The sequence below is a fragment of the Leguminivora glycinivorella genome, chromosome Z, assembly GCF_023078275.1.
Source record: "Leguminivora glycinivorella isolate SPB_JAAS2020 chromosome Z, LegGlyc_1.1, whole genome shotgun sequence".
Taxonomy (NCBI): Eukaryota; Metazoa; Arthropoda; class Insecta; order Lepidoptera; family Tortricidae; genus Leguminivora; species Leguminivora glycinivorella.
Genome location: NC_062998.1, coordinates 49,952,408 through 49,973,611, shown reverse-complemented (window position 1 = coordinate 49,973,611; position 21,204 = coordinate 49,952,408). Strand labels below are relative to the sequence as shown.

At 37.6% G+C, this 21,204-nt stretch overlaps 1 protein-coding gene across 1 annotated transcript in view; it reads left to right on the top strand.

Annotated features, from left to right (window-relative positions):
- The window catches only part of LOC125241502 (dipeptidase 1-like), a 449,138-nt gene that overhangs the window by 336,005 nt on the left and 91,929 nt on the right, over nt 1-21,204 (top strand). The window contains 2 exon segments of the mRNA XM_048150023.1: nt 8,471-8,647; nt 13,100-13,184. Of these exon segments, the coding sequence (XP_048005980.1) occupies nt 8,471-8,647; nt 13,100-13,184 (262 nt within the window).

Below are 21,204 nucleotides of genomic sequence, written 5' to 3'. Positions count from 1 at the left end.
GGAGTGGCCATACTGTACGATAGTACTCTTTATTATACTGTGGTCAGACTCTGTACAAGACGTACTGACATTGTCAGAACCAGTATGACAAATACGAAAGTTTCCAGAAAAAAAAATACGAAGGACAACCTATTCGCACTACATCTGTATTAAAATGTCAGCTTGAATCCCACGTGTTTCAAAACATAATAGCCTTATATTCTGTAGTCGACAGAGAACGAACTACTGGGGCCCGTTTCTCGAAAGGTACAAGCCTTGTGTTACATAAATACGAGCAAAGACCTATATAACTCCATCTAGACGGATAAAGTCTAAGAAAAAAACGTACCTCAGTACCATATAGATAAAGCAGTGGTGACCTAGATGGCGTTACACCTTTGGGGTAGGCTCAGCTAGATGGCGCTAATATTAAAATTTGACATTTTAAAACATATCAAGCTCAGAATATGGGCCAAATTGTCAAAACTGAGGTTCAAAAGTTTTAAGCCTGTGTGGAGAGATGGCAGTCTATGCACTGTGATTACACATTTTGCTTTGACAGTAACGCTCTTTAATACTCGATCCTCTTTGATACGAGTAAGTGTGCGAACTGTCAAATCGTATGGGTTGTCATGGAAACACACTTGTAATACAAGGCTTGTACCTTTCGAGAAACGGGCCACTGGTCCAAAAGACAAGCATTTGATAAAAATATAATTACACTAGCTTTTGCCCGCGGCTTCGCTCGCGTTAAATTCGAAAATTGTGGAATGCTCCGTGCAAACTTCCACCACTCATTTTAGGGAAGTGGGGGTTGGAAAGAAACAAAAAGTAACCTATGTCACTCTTCACCCCTTCAACTATCTCCACTTAAAAATCACGTCAATTCGTTGCTCTGTCTTGAAAGACGGACAAACAAACAGACACACACACTTTCCCATTTATAATTAATACATTAATATTAACTTAGACTACGCTGTACCACTATTTATTTGTCTAAATATGTAGGTATGTAACCTTGAATTTATAAAAATGAATTGTAAACTTTTTTGACGTGTAAAACATTGACTTTTATCAATAAATGTCTTGTATCTTGTAATATTAGTATGAATGTTCTTTATTTTAATTACATGTCCGTCTTTGGGTCTCAGGCCCCGTAGCCGAATGGCATTTCTCCGACGCCAAACGAAAGCGATACGCCGCTGGCTCTGTCGCGCCAATACGCGAGCGCGATAGAGATAGATATCTACTAGCGCTTCGTTTCGTGAGCGTTTCGTGAGCGATTGTGCCATTCGGCTAGCCACCCAGGTTTACATAAGTCTGCCAAATTTCAAGTTAATCGGTTCAACAGTTTCGGAGAAAATCGGCTGTGACAGACGGACAGACAGACGCTCGAGTGATCCTATATAAGGGTTCCGTTTTTCCTTTTTGAGGTATGGAACCCTAAAAACCTAAAAATACGCCTAAAATTTTGCTCCATTTTTTAAATAAAGTTGACTCATAAAATCTGTGCTCACCTCACCACATGACCCCCCCCCCTCACCCCCCCCCCCCTTTTGGCGCATGAGGACACTAATTTTAATTGAAACTCGTAAAGAAACTCATCACCATATTAAGGGAGGCGTGAAGCTGTATGAATTGCTGTTTGGTCCAAGTTTAAAGAGATCGCGGTCCCGGGTTCGAATCCCGGTAAGGGCATTTATTTGTGTGATGAGCACAGATTATTTGTTCCTGAGTCGTGGATGTTTTCTTATATAAATAAGTATGTATTTTTCTATTTAAGTAAGTTATCATCTAGCACCCATAGTACAAGCTTTGCTTAGTTTGGGACTAGGTTGATCTCTGTAAGGTGCTATACTCCATACTATACTATATTATTAATATTATAAATGGAAAGTGTGTGTGACTGTTTGTCTGTCTTTCACAGCTAAACGGAACTACGAATTGACGTGATTTTTTAAGTGGAGATAGTTGAAACGATGGAGAGTGACATAGGCTACTTTTTGTATCTTTCTAACCCCCCACTTCTCTAAAAGGGGGTGGAAGTTTGCATTCCAATTTTCGAATTTAATGCTAGCGAAGCCGCGGTCAAAAGCCAGTATTTATTTATTTATTTATTGAACGAATGATGAAGCTAACTGAGGTTTAGTCACGATAGGTGGCGCTACCGTAACCGACTGCTGGTGCTGGCACTCTTAAATTACACAGCTTTTTGAACACACTTTGTCAGTGTCTACCTTGGCTACATCATTTGCAATGGCAATATCTGTCCTAAACGATGTGCCTAAAGGCAAAAAGCCTCTATTTCTGTGACGCAAACTACTTATTTATTTCTTGGCTTAGATCTTTTAGAATCTGTACATTAGTCGTAACATAATCTCATCCATTTTCCTGTATGTTTTGAAAATTTTGTTTTGATTCTTTTTTCGGCAACATTAATTAATCGGTGTTTAATTTGTTATTTACTTAGCTACGCTGAATGTATACAAAATACCGATGGATTGATTAATACCTCACCGGAATAATTTTTTAGTTTAATTTTTAACACACAAAAACATTTGGCAACGAAGCTTTAAACATACAATAAATTGAAGTTTAAAATGGGAGTAAAAACTCGATGCTAGCTTATGATTACAAGTATCGTCCTAGACATTTTTATTTTATTTACAAATTAAAATCTATAGGAAACAAATCATTTTATAATATATAATAAGCTATCTCTAATATAATAAATTAACTTAAAATTAAATTAAAAACTAATCTAAATTAAAATACATCTAAATAGGGCCCCGCGGCATTGTGCCAAAGATGCTGGCCGCATTCCCTCGCTGAATAGCAATGCTTATCCGTTGCGAGAGAAAGCTGCCAGCTCTCTGGTCACCGGTAGTTTCTATTTACTTTGCGCTCAGCTCTTTAAAAATTACATGAGCGCTTGGACCCCAGGGTCTCGACACCAATTGCCATAAAGTGGTATTGTGGTCCGAGACCCCGATATTTTGCCACCTTTTTGCTTTCGGCCGCCTCCGCAGCTGCCCCAGCCCTGTTTGACGTTTTTAATAGATGGGAAGGTGCCAGTGTATCGACGCATGTGGCGTCCCACCGTCCCAGACTAGCACCCGTCCCATCTTCCAAGGAATTAAGGTCATACCGTCCGGTCTCTTGCCATCGTCCCTCAAAACGCCGTTTGGTTGATAACCGGCGCGATTTTTAACCCCCGACGCAAAAACGAAGGGGTGTTATAAGTTTGACGTGTCTGTCTGTCTGTGTGTCTGTCTGTATGTCTGTCTGTTTGTCTGTCTGTCTGTCTGTCTGTCTGTCTGTGTGTGTGTGTCTGTCTGTGGCATCGCAGCTCCCGGATGGGTGAACTGATTTAGATTTATTTTTTTTGACTGAAAGCTGAGTTAGTCGGGAGTGTTCTTAGCCATGTTTCATGAAAATCGGTCTACTATGTCGTGGTCGGGGTTTTTTTCAAATTTTAAATTTTGTGGTTAGGTTATTAAATTCATTATTTTTATAAAATTTACCGCAGAAGTTTTTAGCTTAGACCACGCTCATGAACCCGTAATGCAGCCATCGCTCAGAGATGGCAGTCGTGACACTCGGCGGCGCGATTCTGTAAATGTAGTCGACGCGCGACGTCACGACCGGGTGACTGACGAAATTGCAATGTGATTGAACTCAAAGCTAAGTGTAGCCAAGGATGATTTATATATAAGACTAGCTTTCGCCCGCGGCTTCGCTCGCATTAAATTCGAAAATTGCAGCATTCCCCACACAAAATTCCACCCTTAATTTTAGGGAAGCGGGGGGTTCGAAAGAGACAAAAACTATCCTATGTCACTCCCCATCCCTTCAGCTATCTCCACTTAAAAAACCACGTCAATTCGTCACTCCGTTTTGCTGTGAAAGAAGGACAAAGAAACAAACACACACACACTAAGGATTGACAATCTTCATACTAATAATCGTACTAGAGCAAGCTCCAGGGGGATGTTCGTTTGCAAAAATAGCGCACCTCATACTGACTTCTGATAAACAAGGTGCTCGCGAGGAACCCGTATAACTTGAACCACGCGTTTCTGAGGCCAAAAGAAAGAAAAAATGTTATATGAATTTTAAAATTTTTCGCAAAAAAAAAAATTTTTTTGTTTTTTTTTTCAACTTTTTTGGACGTATTTTCACATAAAAAGCAATTTTTATGCATAAAGTTGGCAATTAAAATGAGTTCCTTAATAAATTTTTCTAAAAACCAAATTTTTTGGAAGTTTTTCTTGTCACATTTTGACATCTATCAATGACTACTGTGAGACTATGCTCCACAATTGCGCATCAGCGCCGTCAAGAAGACCTTTTCTACTGAGTAACAATACCGAAATGTTTTTTTTAATTGGCAATAACTCTGAAACTAGACGAAATCTAGAAAAGTTTATATGACATTTTAGTCTTAAAATGTGACCAAGAATATGCCGTTAAAGTTATATGGGTTCCTCGCGAGCACCTTATTCCGTGTATATTGTATAGATCCCGGACATCCTATAAACAGATGTTGCCAAACAGTTTTGTGGTCCCCCTCCCCGCACCCCGGCAATTAGAAGACAGCATACAAAGAAAAAAAAACGGTCATCAAAGCGCCTGCCATCTGACCTTCCAACCCGAAGGGTAAACTAGACCTTATTGGAATTGGTCCGGTTTCCTCACGATGTTTCCCTTCATCGAAAAGCGACTTGCAAATGGACGGTGTTATGGAATAGCGAACTAAGCGCCAAAATCCGGAAAAAAAGTTATGAATGCAGTTCGGATATAAATGTGATAATCTATACTATAGTATTGACTATTTCATTGTTGAAAAATCATGCTTACAGCCTTATTTTAAGGGGTAGAATCAAGCGACACGTTAAAATTTGTATGGCCCTGTGTACTAAGTCGTTACGTAAAAACGAATTGAACGCCAAATTTACTTTTACAAATTATAATAAGCGTTTATTCTAAATCGCAAAATCGAGTTAAACGCCATAAAGATGTTATTAATTCGTTTTGGTTTAAAGTTTTGATCATTTATAAACGCAATATCGATTTAACCGCCCTATTGGTGTCGTTTAATTCGTTGTTACATATTTGAAATTGCAGGATATTTCACTTAATGAGAACTAAGTATCAAGAGGTTTTGTTATATCATAATATCTTGTGTGTAATCCTGGCTAGTACTAATGAATTATTATTAGTTACAATGCCAATTTTGCCATATATGCTGATTTTTAAGACATTTATTAAAAAAAGTTGATTGCAGAACAAAACTAAATTGTTAGACGGATTAGTCCTAATCATTGTGGAGGAAAACATTGTTGTTAATTTATTTACAATAGCACTATTTACTCAAATATATGGAATTTTATTTTATTCCAGTATTCACTTTACCTCTAAAAATTTGCATTAAAGAATCAAGCGACAAAATATGTCTCATAGTACGCTACGGCGAAATAAATTAACCTCATCGCAGTATTAGTTCAATAAAGAATCAAGCGGAAAAACGTTAATAACTTCGAAACTTGAATAGGTATGGTGTTATTTTTTTTTTCTACTCCCGTACTGTTATTCGTGAGTTACAAGGTCGTGCATAGAACTTTAAAACCCTACATAAAAGATGTCAGGACAAGTCTATCTAGTCTATACCCTGAAAACATTTAGTAACAGTCGCACGATATAGCTGTTTTACAGTTCAGTAAATACATTGCTACCAACTTAACAAACCAATTCGCAGAGTCGAGACTCCTTCGTTTTCTGCTGCGTTCATTGGCGACGCGTCGAATCGCATTCAAATGTATAGAACTCGATTCAACTCGGCTCGATTCGTCTTAGTGGCCAGGCTTCAAAGAACCATACCATAGACAGTTTTATTTTCATGTTTGCACTCAAACTGCATATTCAAAATGGTAGGCGGTCCACCTAGATAACTAAGATGACTGAAAGTAGGTATTTGTTGAATTTATAATTTTCTTTCAAAATAAGTGCTTGGTCGTAGAAAAAGTATTGTATGCAACGGTGTTTAACTGAGTCAAAAAATGCTCGTGGCGTCTTTATTAACAATTTTCGGCTTCGCCTCAAATTGTTACCCACGCCACTCACCTTTTTTGACCTCTTTTAACCACCAATTGCATAAAATACTATTTATCAATTTAAATTATGAACACTTTTATAGGTTCAATGTCAAAATTAACTTTTTTGCTTTATAAATGAACTTACAACAACTGATTCAAATTTCAAATCTTTCTATCTCATTTTCTCGATTTCAACTAACCATCGCTTGATCGCTTATTCCATAACACTGTCCAAATATCAAATGACATTTCGCACATGAATTCCGAAAAACTCATTGGTGCGAGCCGGGGTACGACCCGCGATCTCCGGAACGAAAGTCGCACGTACTTACCGCTAGGCTACCAGCGCTTCAATATCTCATATTTTACGTAAATACATAAAACTTCCAATCGACACGTAGGTACATCTAATCCATACTAATATTATAAATGGAAAACTGTGTGTGTCTGTTTGTTTGTCCGTCTTTCACGACAAAACGGAACGACGAATTGACGTGATTTTTTAAGTGGAGATAGTTAAAGGGATGGAGAGTGACATAGGTTACTTGTTGTCTCTTTCTAATCCCCGACTTCGCTAAAATGGGTGGTAAAATGTGACATTATCTGGGTAAAGGGACCTTATTATCGATGGCGCTTACGGCGTTATTATGAGCGATGTAGGTCCCTTTACCCAGATAACGTTACAAATTGTATATAGTATTCCACAATTTCCACGAGCAAAGCCGAGGGTAAAAGCTAGTTTACAATAAATGTAAAAGCTAGTAAGATGGAAATCCGAAACTCAACTAGTCATATTTATTGCTAGTGTCATATTCTATGAAGTCCCAATAACCCCCAGGCAACGAAGTAAGATAAACAATCGCTGCCCCCAGGCGAGGAATAATACCTCCGTGACTTCGACATTTGTATTGAGCAGATGTGTTGCCTCCAGCTATAAGTGAGGAAATCGCTTTAGTTGTTAAATGCGCACATTTCTATGATAATGCTAATGCAATGTGAAAATATGTGTAGCTTTCAACCAAAAATGTCAATTTACAGAATTTGGGACTCCTCAATTAGCGTGAGTTGTTAACAAAAATTAACTCACTGTCAGTTTAGTGACGATAATTAAGCATGAAATTTCTATGAAAATATTGTTTTTGTGTTAATTACATAAACATTAAACAATAATCTACAACTCAGAATGTGAAAAAAGTAAATTTTTAGACAGATTTTATGCTTAGTTGTCGACACAAACCTGACAGCGAGTTAATTTTTGTTAACAACAACAACATACAATCACGCCTGTATCCCATAAAGGGGTAGGCAGAACACATGAAACTACTAAAGCTTCAGTGCCACTCTTGGCAAATAAGGGATTGAAAGAAAACGAAACTGTGACATTGCCGTGACAGGTTGCCAGCCTCTCGCCTACGCCACAATTTAACCCATATCCCACAGTCGCCTTCTACGACACCCACGGGAAGAAAGGGGGTGGTGAAATTCTTAACCCGTCACCACACAGGCTATTTTTGTTAACAACACGCTAATTGGGGGGTCCCAAATACTGAAATCATTGTCATCCGCTTACGTGCCCGTAAGCGGATGACAATGATTCATTCTCGACCACTGACGTGTGTTGCGACTTCCGTACGTACACGGCGCGCATACATACCTACATACCGCGCGGCGTATGTTTGTTAGAAGAGTCACTACTGGTCTTGTACTGTATCCATGCTACTTTGCGGTATAAAATTTACATAGTAGGGCATTTTCGCGAGAACAATCAACAAAAATGTTTGTTCTATGGTAGGTAAATTATATGTTTATCGATACTCAGAATCACGAGCCCTTTTGATCTAGGACAAAAAACAAGAGACAAAAATAATGGTCCCAAAATGTTCTATTATTTTGCATACTTACCACTTTGTAACCGCTATACAAAGGGTATGAAAAATGGGAACGAAGTGGAAAAATTAAATTAGGGACGCTTTTTTTCACCTAGTAGGATCAAAAGGGCTCGTGATCCTGAGTAGGAAAAACATTAAATTTACCTATTATAGAAAAACTTCAAATCAAGAGTGAACAGGCATCTTCTGGGCGAGCTCACTCCATCGTAGGCCACGACTTTGCCTTTGGCTAGTCTGTGGCCAAGAGTAAGCCCATTTATAATTTTTTAAAAAGTTTTTAAATCTTTTTTCGCGAAAATGCCCAGTAAGTACCGTTTTTTCAAGGCGTCATTAACACAGTTTCGTTTTCTTTCAACCCTTATTTGCCAAGAGTGGCACTGAAGCTTTAGTAGTTTCGTGTATTCTACCTACCCCTTTATGGGATACAGGCGTGATTGTATGTATGTATGTTGTATGTATGTCATTAACACCACCGTTACCTAATCATTTCTTTTCCCTTGTCAACAGAAAGTGGTGAAAGAGATGAACCGTCTGGGCATGCTAGTGGACTTGTCTCACGTGGGCGAAAACACCACGAGAGCCGCCATCAAGCTGTCTAAGGCGCCGGTCATCTTCAGCCATTCTTCCGTGTACAGTCTCTGCGCGCACAAGCGGAATGTGCCCACTGACATCATTCACTCTTTGGTGAGATTTGTCATAAGTATTTCGAATAAGTGTGAAAAACATTGTGTACACCATGTTTTTATTGATTTCCGTTAACTTTAAGGGAAGGTTCTTTAGATCAAATACAATTAATTTCTCTAAGAAACTAGTGTCTAAACTTTTACGATTGTCGAGCTTTTAAAAAAATGTGTGACAGCCTTTACCAATTCCTAATGTTATTTGTTTTGACATGTGCCGTCAATCACTTGACACTAACTTGAATGATATTCCTAAGGGTCTCTCACACTAATAAATTCATTAATTATGTATGAAAATGATGAAAAAAATGTTTTTGCGAATTTAACTTAAAGTGATTTACAGGGTGGTTCCTAATAATTCCTCTACAAAAAAGTAAATGCGGAGCTGTCTATTTACTCCCTCACAAAAACATCCTGTAAAAGGTGTATCACAAACTGGCTACTTACCTTAGACTATGCTGGCACTGAAAACGTTATGAGACCTGTAAGGTGAAACACAACACACACACACACACACACACGCACGCACGCACGCACGCACGCACGCACGCACGCACGCACGCACGCACGCACGCACGCACGCACGCACGCACGCACGCACGCACGCACGCACGCACGCACGCACGCACGCACGCACGCACGCACGCACGCACGCACGCACGCACGCACGCACGCACGCACGCACGCACGCACGCACGCACGCACGCACGCACGCACGCACGCACGCACGCACGCACGCACGCACGCACGCACGCACGCACGCACGCACGCACGCACGCACGCACGCACGCACGCACGCACGCACGCACGCACGCACGCACGCACGCACGCACGCACGCACGCACGCACGCACGCACGCACGCACGCACGCACACACACACACACACACACACACACACACACACACACACACACACACACACACACACACACACACACACACACACACACACACACACACACACATTTATACTGGCATTAGATTAGATAAATAGTTAAGTTATATAGTTTTACTCATAAAAATGTTATTTACCTACCTTTTTTAAACTCCATACTTATTATCAATAATATTATGTATAACAAAAGTGTCTGCACTGTAATCCCCGTTGCTATACACATCTGAGGATTGGGGACCTGGTGACCTGACACACAGGTTCAACCTAGTTTGGGCACCAGTCTCCACCGCACAAGTTTTTGCACTTATTGTAACTACATATCCATTAGTTATAAGAAAAATATTGTATATGTATACTTTGTGGTGGAGTGAATAAATACTTTTTTCATTTCATTTCATTTTCATTTCATAATGAACCTAGCTACGTGTCAAATTTAACGGAAAACGAAAAACATTGTGTAATAATCAGAGGGCGGAATTGCTCATGGCAAAAATCAAACGTCAATAGGGTTGGAACGTTAAATTTTATCGAGTATCGATTAAACTGAAATTATCAGTATATTATTGAGTTGTTTTCATCGTATGTAAGACAAGGATACTTCTTTATGCATTTGTTGACTGTTTCGTTTTGGAATAACCATTTTTTCAAACGTGAATTAGTTGCAAAAGGACTAATAGTGACAGAAACGGTAATCAAATGTCATACAATTTACTTTTAATCTAATCAAAAAGTTCAAAATCAAATGGTCGTATACCTAATCAAAGGTCAATGTTAAAGTAAGAAATGTAAAAAGTGACTGAATTTATCGATAGCTGAAAATGTCGATAAAATTTAACGTTCCAACTCTATTGACGTTTGATTTTTGCCATGAGCAATTCCGCCCTCTGGTAATAATCACCATAGTCAAGCAGATTTAAGGGTAAGATTGGCCATAGGTGATTACTATATGACCAATTCTCTCCATAAATTATTAAATAATCATCACATGAGAGAACTTTTGATATGTGTCCAGTACAGATAAGGCACTGTCTGTAATTTTATATTACTAAGCATTAAAACTCGTGGAATCTTTTATGGAACTTTCAATTTGCTGGTATATTTATCGCACACGTCTGTCACAAAACTGAATTTGAATCATTGTTATTTCGTAAGTGATCTATGTATCCGCCTATAGATAGAGAACGGTCTCAAATCCGTATTAAGCACGACGCGTGGATCCGAGAGGGTCGACAACCCGTCACGGTCGCCATGTACGGAGGACGTTGGGAAGGATGTGAATCAAACAAATATTAACAATTATCCATTAACCCTTTATTTGGCAGGGCTAAAAAATGTTCAAATTGCTTTATTTGAAAATTTTTCTGAAATGTAGGGTCAAAAATAGGTTAGCAAAAATTACTAAAAAAAATCTAATGTTTTCAGTTTTCATGAAAACCGATGTATATCACAGTATACAGTGCCAAATTAATGAAGTGTTGTGTATGTTCGGCAATGTATATTAGGATAGACAATGCCAAATATCGGTCAGTAGAATTTAAATAAAAAGAAAGAAATAAATTCACTTTTTATTTCATTTGTATACCAAAAATCAAATCGCAGTATACAAAAACCAAACCATAGGTACATTATTTTGTATGGAAACTCAAAAAACAATTTCTGGGATTCTTCTCTTTAACAAAAACAGCCTAAAAAATGCAAAAAACAGTCGTCAACTTTTGGCAATATTCACAGCACCCTATGTCATTTTCAGTGAATATGAAATGTCCAACATGGCGAATCGTCTGCAGGTAAATCTTCGAACTCATCATCTTTTTCTTCAATAGAAACTGCATGTTGAAATGGGGCTTTTGACCATGTGTAACTAAGGACAAACTTTTTCAGTCTTTTCGGCCTACAGGGAACTGCGGATCGATTTTTGAATTTCGAACGCACGAATTCGCCGTTCGAAAGTCTGTGGAAAACGACGTAATGCTATATTTGAAAAAGGACGGCTAGTATTTGTAAAACTAGTGGTAATGACCACTCGTTTTCCATTCTGCTAGTAGAATTTAAATCGCTAGTAGTGGAGATATTATTGAACGAATTTCACGAAATCGAATGGCCGAGATTCAAAAATCGGCCCCCTGGTGCAATTTGTTTCTTGGCCTTTGTTTTTCTTGTTCCTCGCGTGTTGGGTTTTGACGATGTTGGCGTTGTAGTAACAGATGGCAGAGATGGTAACGAAGAAATTGATGAGATATTAAAATAGTCGGGTTCTCGGGTGGGCGAAGGACAAATTAAATTTGTCCTCAAAAGAAATTTTCTCGGATTATTGGGGTCAAAGGGGCAATTTTCCTCTAGATTGTCTGACTGGTGGTTGTATCCTGTTTCGTTAATTTACTCGTTATTATTATTACTATCACCCTCATCACCGGAGCTAGAGCTACAAAGCAGGTTCAAGCGTTCGTAAGAAGAGTCAAGAGAAGACGTTGAAGAGGAAAGTTCTGACGAAGAAAACATGCTAAGATAGTCAAGCTCTCTTTCGTCATCAGAATTGTCACTTGTCTCAGAACTCTCAGAAGGGGCATTTTTGTTAGGAATTAGGGCTAATATTTTAGCAGATCTTATTTGGACTACATGCTGTTGACAAGCAAAAAAATCAAAATTAAACTAATTCCAAAAATTGCACAAACTTGGCAAAGTATATTACAATATACATAGAAATAAAACGTATTTCGTAGTGAAATTGGCAATGTTTATCACAGTAAACACACACCTATTATGGTAGTTGGCCGTATACTTCGCATTGTATATTGTGATATACAAACAGAATTAAACGGCCACCGACGATGCAAAAGCAATACAATCGGTATACAAATCATAGTAAACACACAAAAATTTATCTATCAACCTGCTCTATCTATTTTTTTAACTATATACACTGTTAAAAACATGAAAAAAACCAGTAAAAACCTTGCGAAGCGGCGGCAGTATCCGTCATTCGGCCATTTTGGATAAAACTGACAGTTAAAAGTGTTGCCACAACTTTGTAATAATTTTCTACCGAATACGTGCAGATTGAGTCAATAGTATTTGCTATTAAAAATAATTTAAAGTACTTAATAACTTTTGTAGATTTATTTTTTGTCAGTGTATATCCCAATAAACAAAATCAAATAAAGGGTTAAGAACAACTCAGTTAAAAGATATTGCGAAAAATCTTTGAAATCGAGGTTCCGTTCTCGACTATTTCCTCCTTCAAAACTTAATCAATCGGAACGAAATTTAAGAATCTGAATAACAATGAAATAATCTATGTCGGACCGTTTAGTTTTTTTGGCTAATTGTTACCAATATTGAGTAATAACACCTTTTTGCGCCATAATGAAAAAGGACGTTTTCGGATTTTTTTCTTAAAATATAAAAAAAATCAAAACGATCCGACACAGATAAAAATAATAATAATCCGTGTTGAAAGAATCATTGCTCTATCTTCAAAAACCAGAGATAAAATAGTCGAGAGCGTTTGTATGGAGAATTGACCCCTCCTGTATCGTCTTAACATTAATTTTTAATTGCAGAAAGAAAACGGCGGTATCATAATGGTGAACTTCTTCCCGGACTTCGTGAAGTGCGCACCCAACGCCACACTCTCTGACGTCGCTGGTAAGTTTCCCCAAAATAGCGCGCCATATTCAAGGCAAGGACCGGCGTACGCATAATAAGTTTGAAGCAAGAAGAGTAGCTTGATAGTAGATATAAGGGAGAGAGGTGCCAGAAGACATATCACTCTTGAGGTTACTACCTAGTCAAATCTTCTTTTTAAGAATGTCAAAACGAAGACTAATATGGAGCACGTCACGGATCCTGTACTGAACAATCATCACATAATTGTCTGACATGGTATAAAATGTTTTAAGCCTCAATTTTGATTATTTGGCCCATATTAACTTGATAGAAATGACAAGTATTAATATAAGCGCCATCTAGACGACCATACATTTTTCTTGATGGCATCGTATCGACTACGTTTTTTAACCCCTGACGCAAAAACGACGGGGTGTTATAAGATTGACGTGTCTGTCTGTCTGTCTGTTTGTCTATCTGTCTGTCTGTGTGTGAATCTGTCTGTGGCATCGTAGCTCCCGAACGGATAAACCGATTTAGATTTAGATTTTTTGTCTGAAAGCTGAGTTAGTCGGGAGTGTTCTTAGCCATAATTCATGAAAATCGGTCTACTAACTATGTAGCGGGCGGGGATTTTTTCAAAATTTTAATTTTGTGGTTATTTATTAGACTTACTGTCTATACGGAGTTACATATGTCTCTGCTATTAGCAATGAACAGAGGGCGGAATTGCTCATGGCAAAAATCAAACGTCAATCGAGTTGAAACGTTAAATTTTATCGACTATCGATTTAACTGAAATTATCAGTATATTGAGTTGTTTTCGTCGTAAGTAAAACGAGGATACTTCTTTATCCATTTGTTGACTGTTTTTCGTTTTAGATTAAGCATTTTTTTCAAACGTTTTTGCAAGAGGACTAGTGACAAAAATGGTAATCAAATGTTATACAATTTACTTTTAATCTAGTCAAAGAGGTCAAAATCAAATGGTCGAATAGCTAATCAGAGGTCAAATAAAGGCAGAAATTTAAAAGGTGACTGTTTTTATCGATAGCTGAAAATGTCGATAAAATTTACCGTTCCAACTCTATTGACGTTTGATTTTTGCCATGAGCAATTCCGCCCTCTGGCAATGAATCCACAAACCGAGAGAGGTTAATAGCACGTGCGTATCAGTCTTAAGGGGTTAAAACGTGAATAAAAGTGGGGAAGTGGAGCCGGGGGCAATCCACTTACTTGCCGGGGTTATTTGGATCTCGGGATGCCAGAGAAATTCAGCGCAGACAGTTTGTTATAAAACGCTGTGTTGTTTAGAATTGTGGAACGTAGTTTAGTGAAATTCTTGCTAAGCCAACTAGTAACATAACAATGAACGGAATTAATTGTAGAATATGGCGTACAGACACACAACATCTCTGCTTGAAACTATATCTCTGCTTTGCCTAAAGTTTGACTGGTAGAGAATGCTGTCTGGCATTAAGCCTTTTGTACTATAAGTTTTCTTGCTCTGTGAACAATAAAGATTAAATAAATAAATAAATAAAAATATGGGTGTACACATTTTACTCAAAAATATGTCAGCTATGGGTCCCCATCTTAATCCGGTGTAATAAGAGAGAAGAGAGCGTAGTATGAGACGATTTCTTCAATAGGTACATATTTTTGCACTTCACTGTTCATTCTAATGATAGATTTATGTATGTTATTGATTATTATTAACTTGTGAAACCACGTTACATTAATGGTCAATACCAATCCAATGACTGTCGCTCAGACTACATTTGTTGGTTATTTTACTTTTGAGGAGCAAATATTTTTATAACCAGTATTTAATTATTTATTTTAACTCGAACAATACTATTAAGAGAAAAAGAAAAGGCGGGAATGTCAGCATATTCGTTGATTTCTTCCATTTCACTGCCGTTATAATGTTAAGTTTCTAAAAATGGTAACATCAAAATTAATTATTATCTTTTATTTATAATCTTAAGAGCTCCCGATTCTAAGTTGAGGTAATATCATGAAATAAAACTATGGAAAAGGATTAAATCGCGTATAATGAATTCACAATTCATCCCGACGTTTCGAACACTTTACAGCGTTCATGGTCAACGGGTCCGTTTCCATAGTTTTATTTCATGAGTAACTATCGCGGTAACCGAAGACAATATTTGAGGTTAATATTTCAATTTGCCAATTCAAATTATAAAACAGAGTTTTATACTGTATATAAAAGGTGTATCCTAATACAATCATCACAGTACATCACATCACAATACAATCATCATCTCCATGGTGGTCCTCTAGACGCATGGAGAGCGTTTTCATTTCAAGTGGCTACGCTGTTCTAAGCTGTGTGCAAGGTGAAGTCTCTTGACAAAGTCGTGGAAGTTGCTATCATAACGTCGCAGTTAACCGTATTGGAGGTGGACTTTATTTCCCGAGTGGGGGAGCCGTGAGTTCATGCATTTTCTTATGACAGAGAAAATCGTTAGAATATAATCAAAGACAATACACCTTGTGACATGACGACCGGTCTGGCTCAGTCGGTAGTGACCCTGCCTGCTAAGCCGCGGTCCTGGGTTCGAATCCCGGTAAGGGCATTTATTTGTGTGATGAGCACAGATATTTGTTCCTGAGTCATTGATGTTTTCTATGTATATAAGTATGTATTTATCTATTTAAGTATGTATATCGTCGCTTAACACCCATAGTACAAGCTTTGCTTAGTTTGGGGCTAAGTTGATCTGTGTAGGTGTCCCAAATATTTATTTATTTATTTATGTTTTTCTTGAATTCCGTTAACTTTAAGGGAAGGTTCTTGAAGTCAAATACAATTAATTTCTCTAAGAAACTAGCGTTCTAATAGTGAAACTCTTACAGTTATCGAATTATTAAAAAAATAATTTAATTACAGAACACGTATGTGGCATCCCTTACCACTTCCTTAAAATGTTATTCGTTTTGACATTTGCCGTCAGACACTTGACACTGACTATGATGTTAAGATTAAGGTCTTCTGACACTAATTAATTCATTTATTATGTAGGTATGGAAGGGATTTTTTTTTCGAATTTAACGAAAAGTGACATATTTATACAGGGTGGTTCCTGATGATGAACCTAACTGCGTGCGAATCTACCGGAAAACAAATAAAACACGGTGTATAAGGGATTAATCACTGATTTTTCACGATTTTCGGACACGTCAAACTTATAACACCCCGTCGTTTTTGCGTTGGGGGTCAAAAATAGTGTGACGGTAACAGAAAATAGTAATTACTGAATCTCCAGTGACAGAAGGGCCATTTTTTTCAAAGTTGTCCACCCCACTTTTTATGTAACATGGGTATTTTTTACGCGATTCATACTCAGAATCGAGAGCTCTTGATCCTGATAGGAGAAAAAAAATGTCCCAAGATTTCCATAAATTTTTTCGAACCTTCCATTCCGTTACCGCCATACAAAATGTATGAAAAAGTGGTAACGGAATGGGAAAAAACCTTGGGACACTTTTTTTCTCCTATTAGGATTGAAAGAGCTCGCGAATCTGAGTGTAAAACACATAAAAATTTCCAAATGTAAAAAAAAGTGGGGTGGACAACTTTGAAAAAAGTGGCCCAGAACCTCCGTGTTGCCATTTTGACCCATACACTTAAATTATTTATGTGTTAAAAATTGATAAATATAAATAATGTATGTTAACAAAACATATTTAACATCGTACATGTATACAAACGAGCGCGATAAATTAAAATTATTTTACCTTTTTTCTTCATATCTCGCTTTATTTGTACCAATGTTGTTTTCTGACAATATCGCATTGACAGAAGTTTCTTCCGGGCGGAAATGGAAAGTCTGCTTTGAGTTCTATCGTATTTCTGGTTTTTGTGTGTGTCTATTTTCGTTGAGGAAGATCAATACATACAATACATGACGACTGGGCTCGCCTAGCGTGTATGGGCATTTACAGAATTTGGGACCCCCAATTAGCGTAAGTTGTTAACAAAAAAAACTAACTCACTGTCAGTTTTGTGACGATAACTAAGCATGAAATTTCTATAAAAATATTGTTTTTGTATTAAGTTAAGTACATAAACTTTGAGCCACAGAACTTTATTTATATAGAAGAAACAAGTTCATCTATTTGTATAGGGGCCGAGCGTGTCAAATTTTGTACTGAAGTTGTTTCTTGCCTGTAATTTTAAATATGTCTCAGGCTCTTGATTGTTCATAATTTTTGTGTTGTTGCAATTGAATATCACGTAACGAGGCATTTTTTATGTTTTGATTGACTTCAACTTACAAAAATTGACGCCCGAAAGCTGCAAGCTGCGATTAAAGACGGACAACTCAGTGGATTTCACTGAGTTCATTTGACACACTAAGTAAATTATTATTATTATTATGAGCCTAGTGTGTCCCACTGCTGGGCAAAGGCCTCCCCCTTCTTTCTCCATTCTTCTCGATCTTGAGCTAAAACTGGCTAAAACTAAAACTGGCAAAACTAAGTAAATAGTGTAAATACGTTTGCTTGATCTATGGTATATATGATGACATCTGTGCTTTGAGCGATAATCATTCAGAATGTGAAAAAAGTAAATTTTTAGACAGATTTTATGCTTAATTGTCGTCACAAAACTGACAGCGAGTTAATTTTTGTTAACAACTTACGCTAATTGGGGTGTCCCAAATTCTGAAAATGCTCGTACATGGTAAGTTGGCTGTTTCACATGATGCTGCTCGTTTCTATGGAAAAACCAAATTTTTTTTGGCGATTTCAGCTTTGGTCCCATAGTAAAAGTTGTTCATTATGACCTTAAAAGTCACTATGCAAAGTTTGAACGGTCATTTTTATTTAACTGTATATCAAAGGTTTAATCCTGTCCATCGAGAGATGGCAGTCTTTGCAATGCACTATGACTATGACTACACATTTCGCTTTGACAGTCATTCTCTGTATATTCGATTCTCTTAGTTCATACTTGGTTCATACTATCTAAAATCAAAATTTGACAGCGGTTCAGAGTAAGTATGTAAATTTGTGGAACTAATTTGACTTCATAAGATTAGACTTCATAATAATATTATTAGATACAAAAGCCTACGTGAGCATTTCTTTTTTTTTGGCACTTTTATGAAGTGTGATATTTTTGAAAAAAAAAAATACTATTTCTACTCAGAATCCAATCTAGAGCTTTTTCAATCCTAGTAGTTAAAAAATTTGTCCCATACGATTTTTTCTTATTTTGTTACCATTTTCCGTACATGTTGTATGGGGTAACAAAAGAGGAAGGTAACAAAAATGTATGGAAATTCTGGGACACTTTTTGTCTCCCAGTAAGATTGAAAGTACTCGTGATTCTGAGTACAATGGACCTAAAATTCCCTAAAACAATAAAAAAAAAAATATTGGCAAAAAAAAAAGAAATGCTCACAAAACGGCAGCAGCAGCACCGTGCACCATAGACGAATAAGTAAGGGAAGAGTTGTAACTCCATACATCAGTAAATGCGGGTTATTTAATGTATAGGTATCGTTAAGTGACATCTAGCGACAAACACGCGTCAACTAGCGTAAATTATCGCGACATCTATTGACAAGTAGCAGTACTGATAATTTACGCTAGTTGACGCGTGTTTGTCGCTAGATGTCACTTAACTATGCCTATACAAATAACCCTCATTTGCACCTATCGAATTGTTAAATTCTATTACAAATCTGAAGAAACACATGTACACACACACACACATATGCAGCACTTAGCTGATTGTATAAGTTTATTGGGCATATAATACCATAGTAATACGCTCAGCCGAGCAAAAATGATAATTGTCTCAGATAAAGGCCTACTAGGGATGTGCTAGTTATTACGAGATTATTTTCTCGGTTTTTACAAAGACATATGTAACTCGGTATAGACAGCTACAGTCTAAGAAAAAAACGTACCTCTGAATCATATAGAAAAAGGTACGGTGGCCTAAATGGCGTTACACTTTTGGGGGACGCTCGGCTAGATGGCGCTAATATTAACATTTTACATTTTAACACATATTAAGCTAAGAATATGGGCCAAATTGTCAAAACTGAGGTTTAAAAGTTTTCAGCTTGTGTCAAGAGATGGCAGTCTATGCACTGTGATTACATATTTTACTTTGACAGTAACTCTATAATACTTGATCCTCTTTGGTTTTTATTAGCCTTGATATTTTTTTGTTTGAGTCAGTCCAAGATAAGTTCGCAAAGATTTTGATAAAGTTCCGCCGCTATTCCGCCACAGCGTGTGACATTGTCACTGACAATTATGTGCCTTTAGGGTGCTAGAGAAAAGGATACCTATAGTTTTCCTTGTTCTTATTTACTGACAGACTTGTTTGACAGAGTATAATATTGTTACTCAGCGTATCAGCGTCAATATTTAAGTGTCACTGTCGGGCGACCATTGTCACTATTGTAAAATAAGCCACTGACTTTATTGAATACACGGTGTGACACGAGGAAACCGAATAATTTTAATAGCGTATTCCTCATCATGTTAGAAGAGTAAACTGCCAACTTTTCTGGATTTCGCCTACTTTCAGAGTTACTAGATGCAGTTAAAAAAAAATCTGGGAACAAAACGCTGTTTTGATGGCGATGATGCAGTTATCGGACATGATTTAACTATCCTCGTCGAAAGTATTTATTTTGATTTTTTTTTATATAAGTGTCACTTTTGGAATAGCATTTACTTTTAATTGTGTGTGTACCAGTGGCGGCTGGTGAAAATTTCTGCTAGGCAACACTGAGCAAAAAGAAACCTACCTTTACATTAGGTACTTTACTAGTAATCAATTTTAGGCAAGTATGTGGGAATCGGCTTGTATGGATCAGCATCAGCCGCTTCTGGTGTGTACATCGAAAAAAAAAACAAAAACAATTTTTTTACGTCATATAACATTTTATATTTATTTTGCCCTCAGAAATGCGTAGTTCGAATCTTTTGGTTGCCTCATGTTACACCGTGTGTAACACACGAGCCATCAACAGTCATCTCTAACATACTTTTCGATTTTAATAATCACCGAATAAGTTTTCCCGGAAGCGGGAAGCACGGGATAGTCCCATCACTAGTTATTACTGATCCCACCGGTCTAATATCCCGTTTTATTACTTTCTTATGTCTATATTACATATACAGGTACGTACAAGTACAGGCTGTTACTATATTTAGCCATAGGCTCAGAATATTCATTTTTCCCCTCACTAGCTCGGAAACACGTGTTTTGTCCTTTTATACCAGCCGGTAAAAACGCATTTTATCCACTAGTGGGTAAAGTAATTTGACCTTGAATAAAGTCAAATTAACTGCTTTAAAATTGATAAACGTACGTGAATCTAGTAATAAAGATGATTTACCACCTGTGGAACTACTGGAAGCAGTGATAAACGCATTTTTTGCGTTGTAGTTTCCTCGCTATAGTGAGGCGAAAAGTTTTGTGTTACACTCGGGTGCAAATGTATTTTACTTCTCGTGTGTTAAAAAACTCGCAAGTTCATGGATTCTATTCTCGAGCCACTCGCTTAGCTCGTGGTTCAACTATAGAATCCTTTCACTTACTCGTTTTTCAATTCCACACTCGGCGTTAAAATACAACTTTGCACTCTTGTATAACAAATAACTATTCTTATGTCTATATTACATATACAGGTACGTACGACTAGGTACAGGGTGTTACTATATTTAGCCATAGGCTTAGAATATTCATTTTACCTCTGCCACACTTTCGACGAGCGGCGTGGGAAGTAGGCATAGTGTGGCCGCGCTACTCGTCATGCCGCTCGTCATGTACCTCGTCATGCCCACAGTTCCCTATTTTGTCAGTTTTTTGGCGCACAAAAGGTCGGTAACAACCTAGTGCGATAATCGCGCGAGTAGGGCAGTGTGTGACCGGAGAGGGCAACATCGCGGCAGCGCGAGGAGCATAGAGTGGCAGAGGTATTAAGTAAGGCGATTTAAGGGGAGAACGAATATGTCTTGTTTTTTAATTGTAATCCTATTTGCGCCTGCTTAGTTGGCA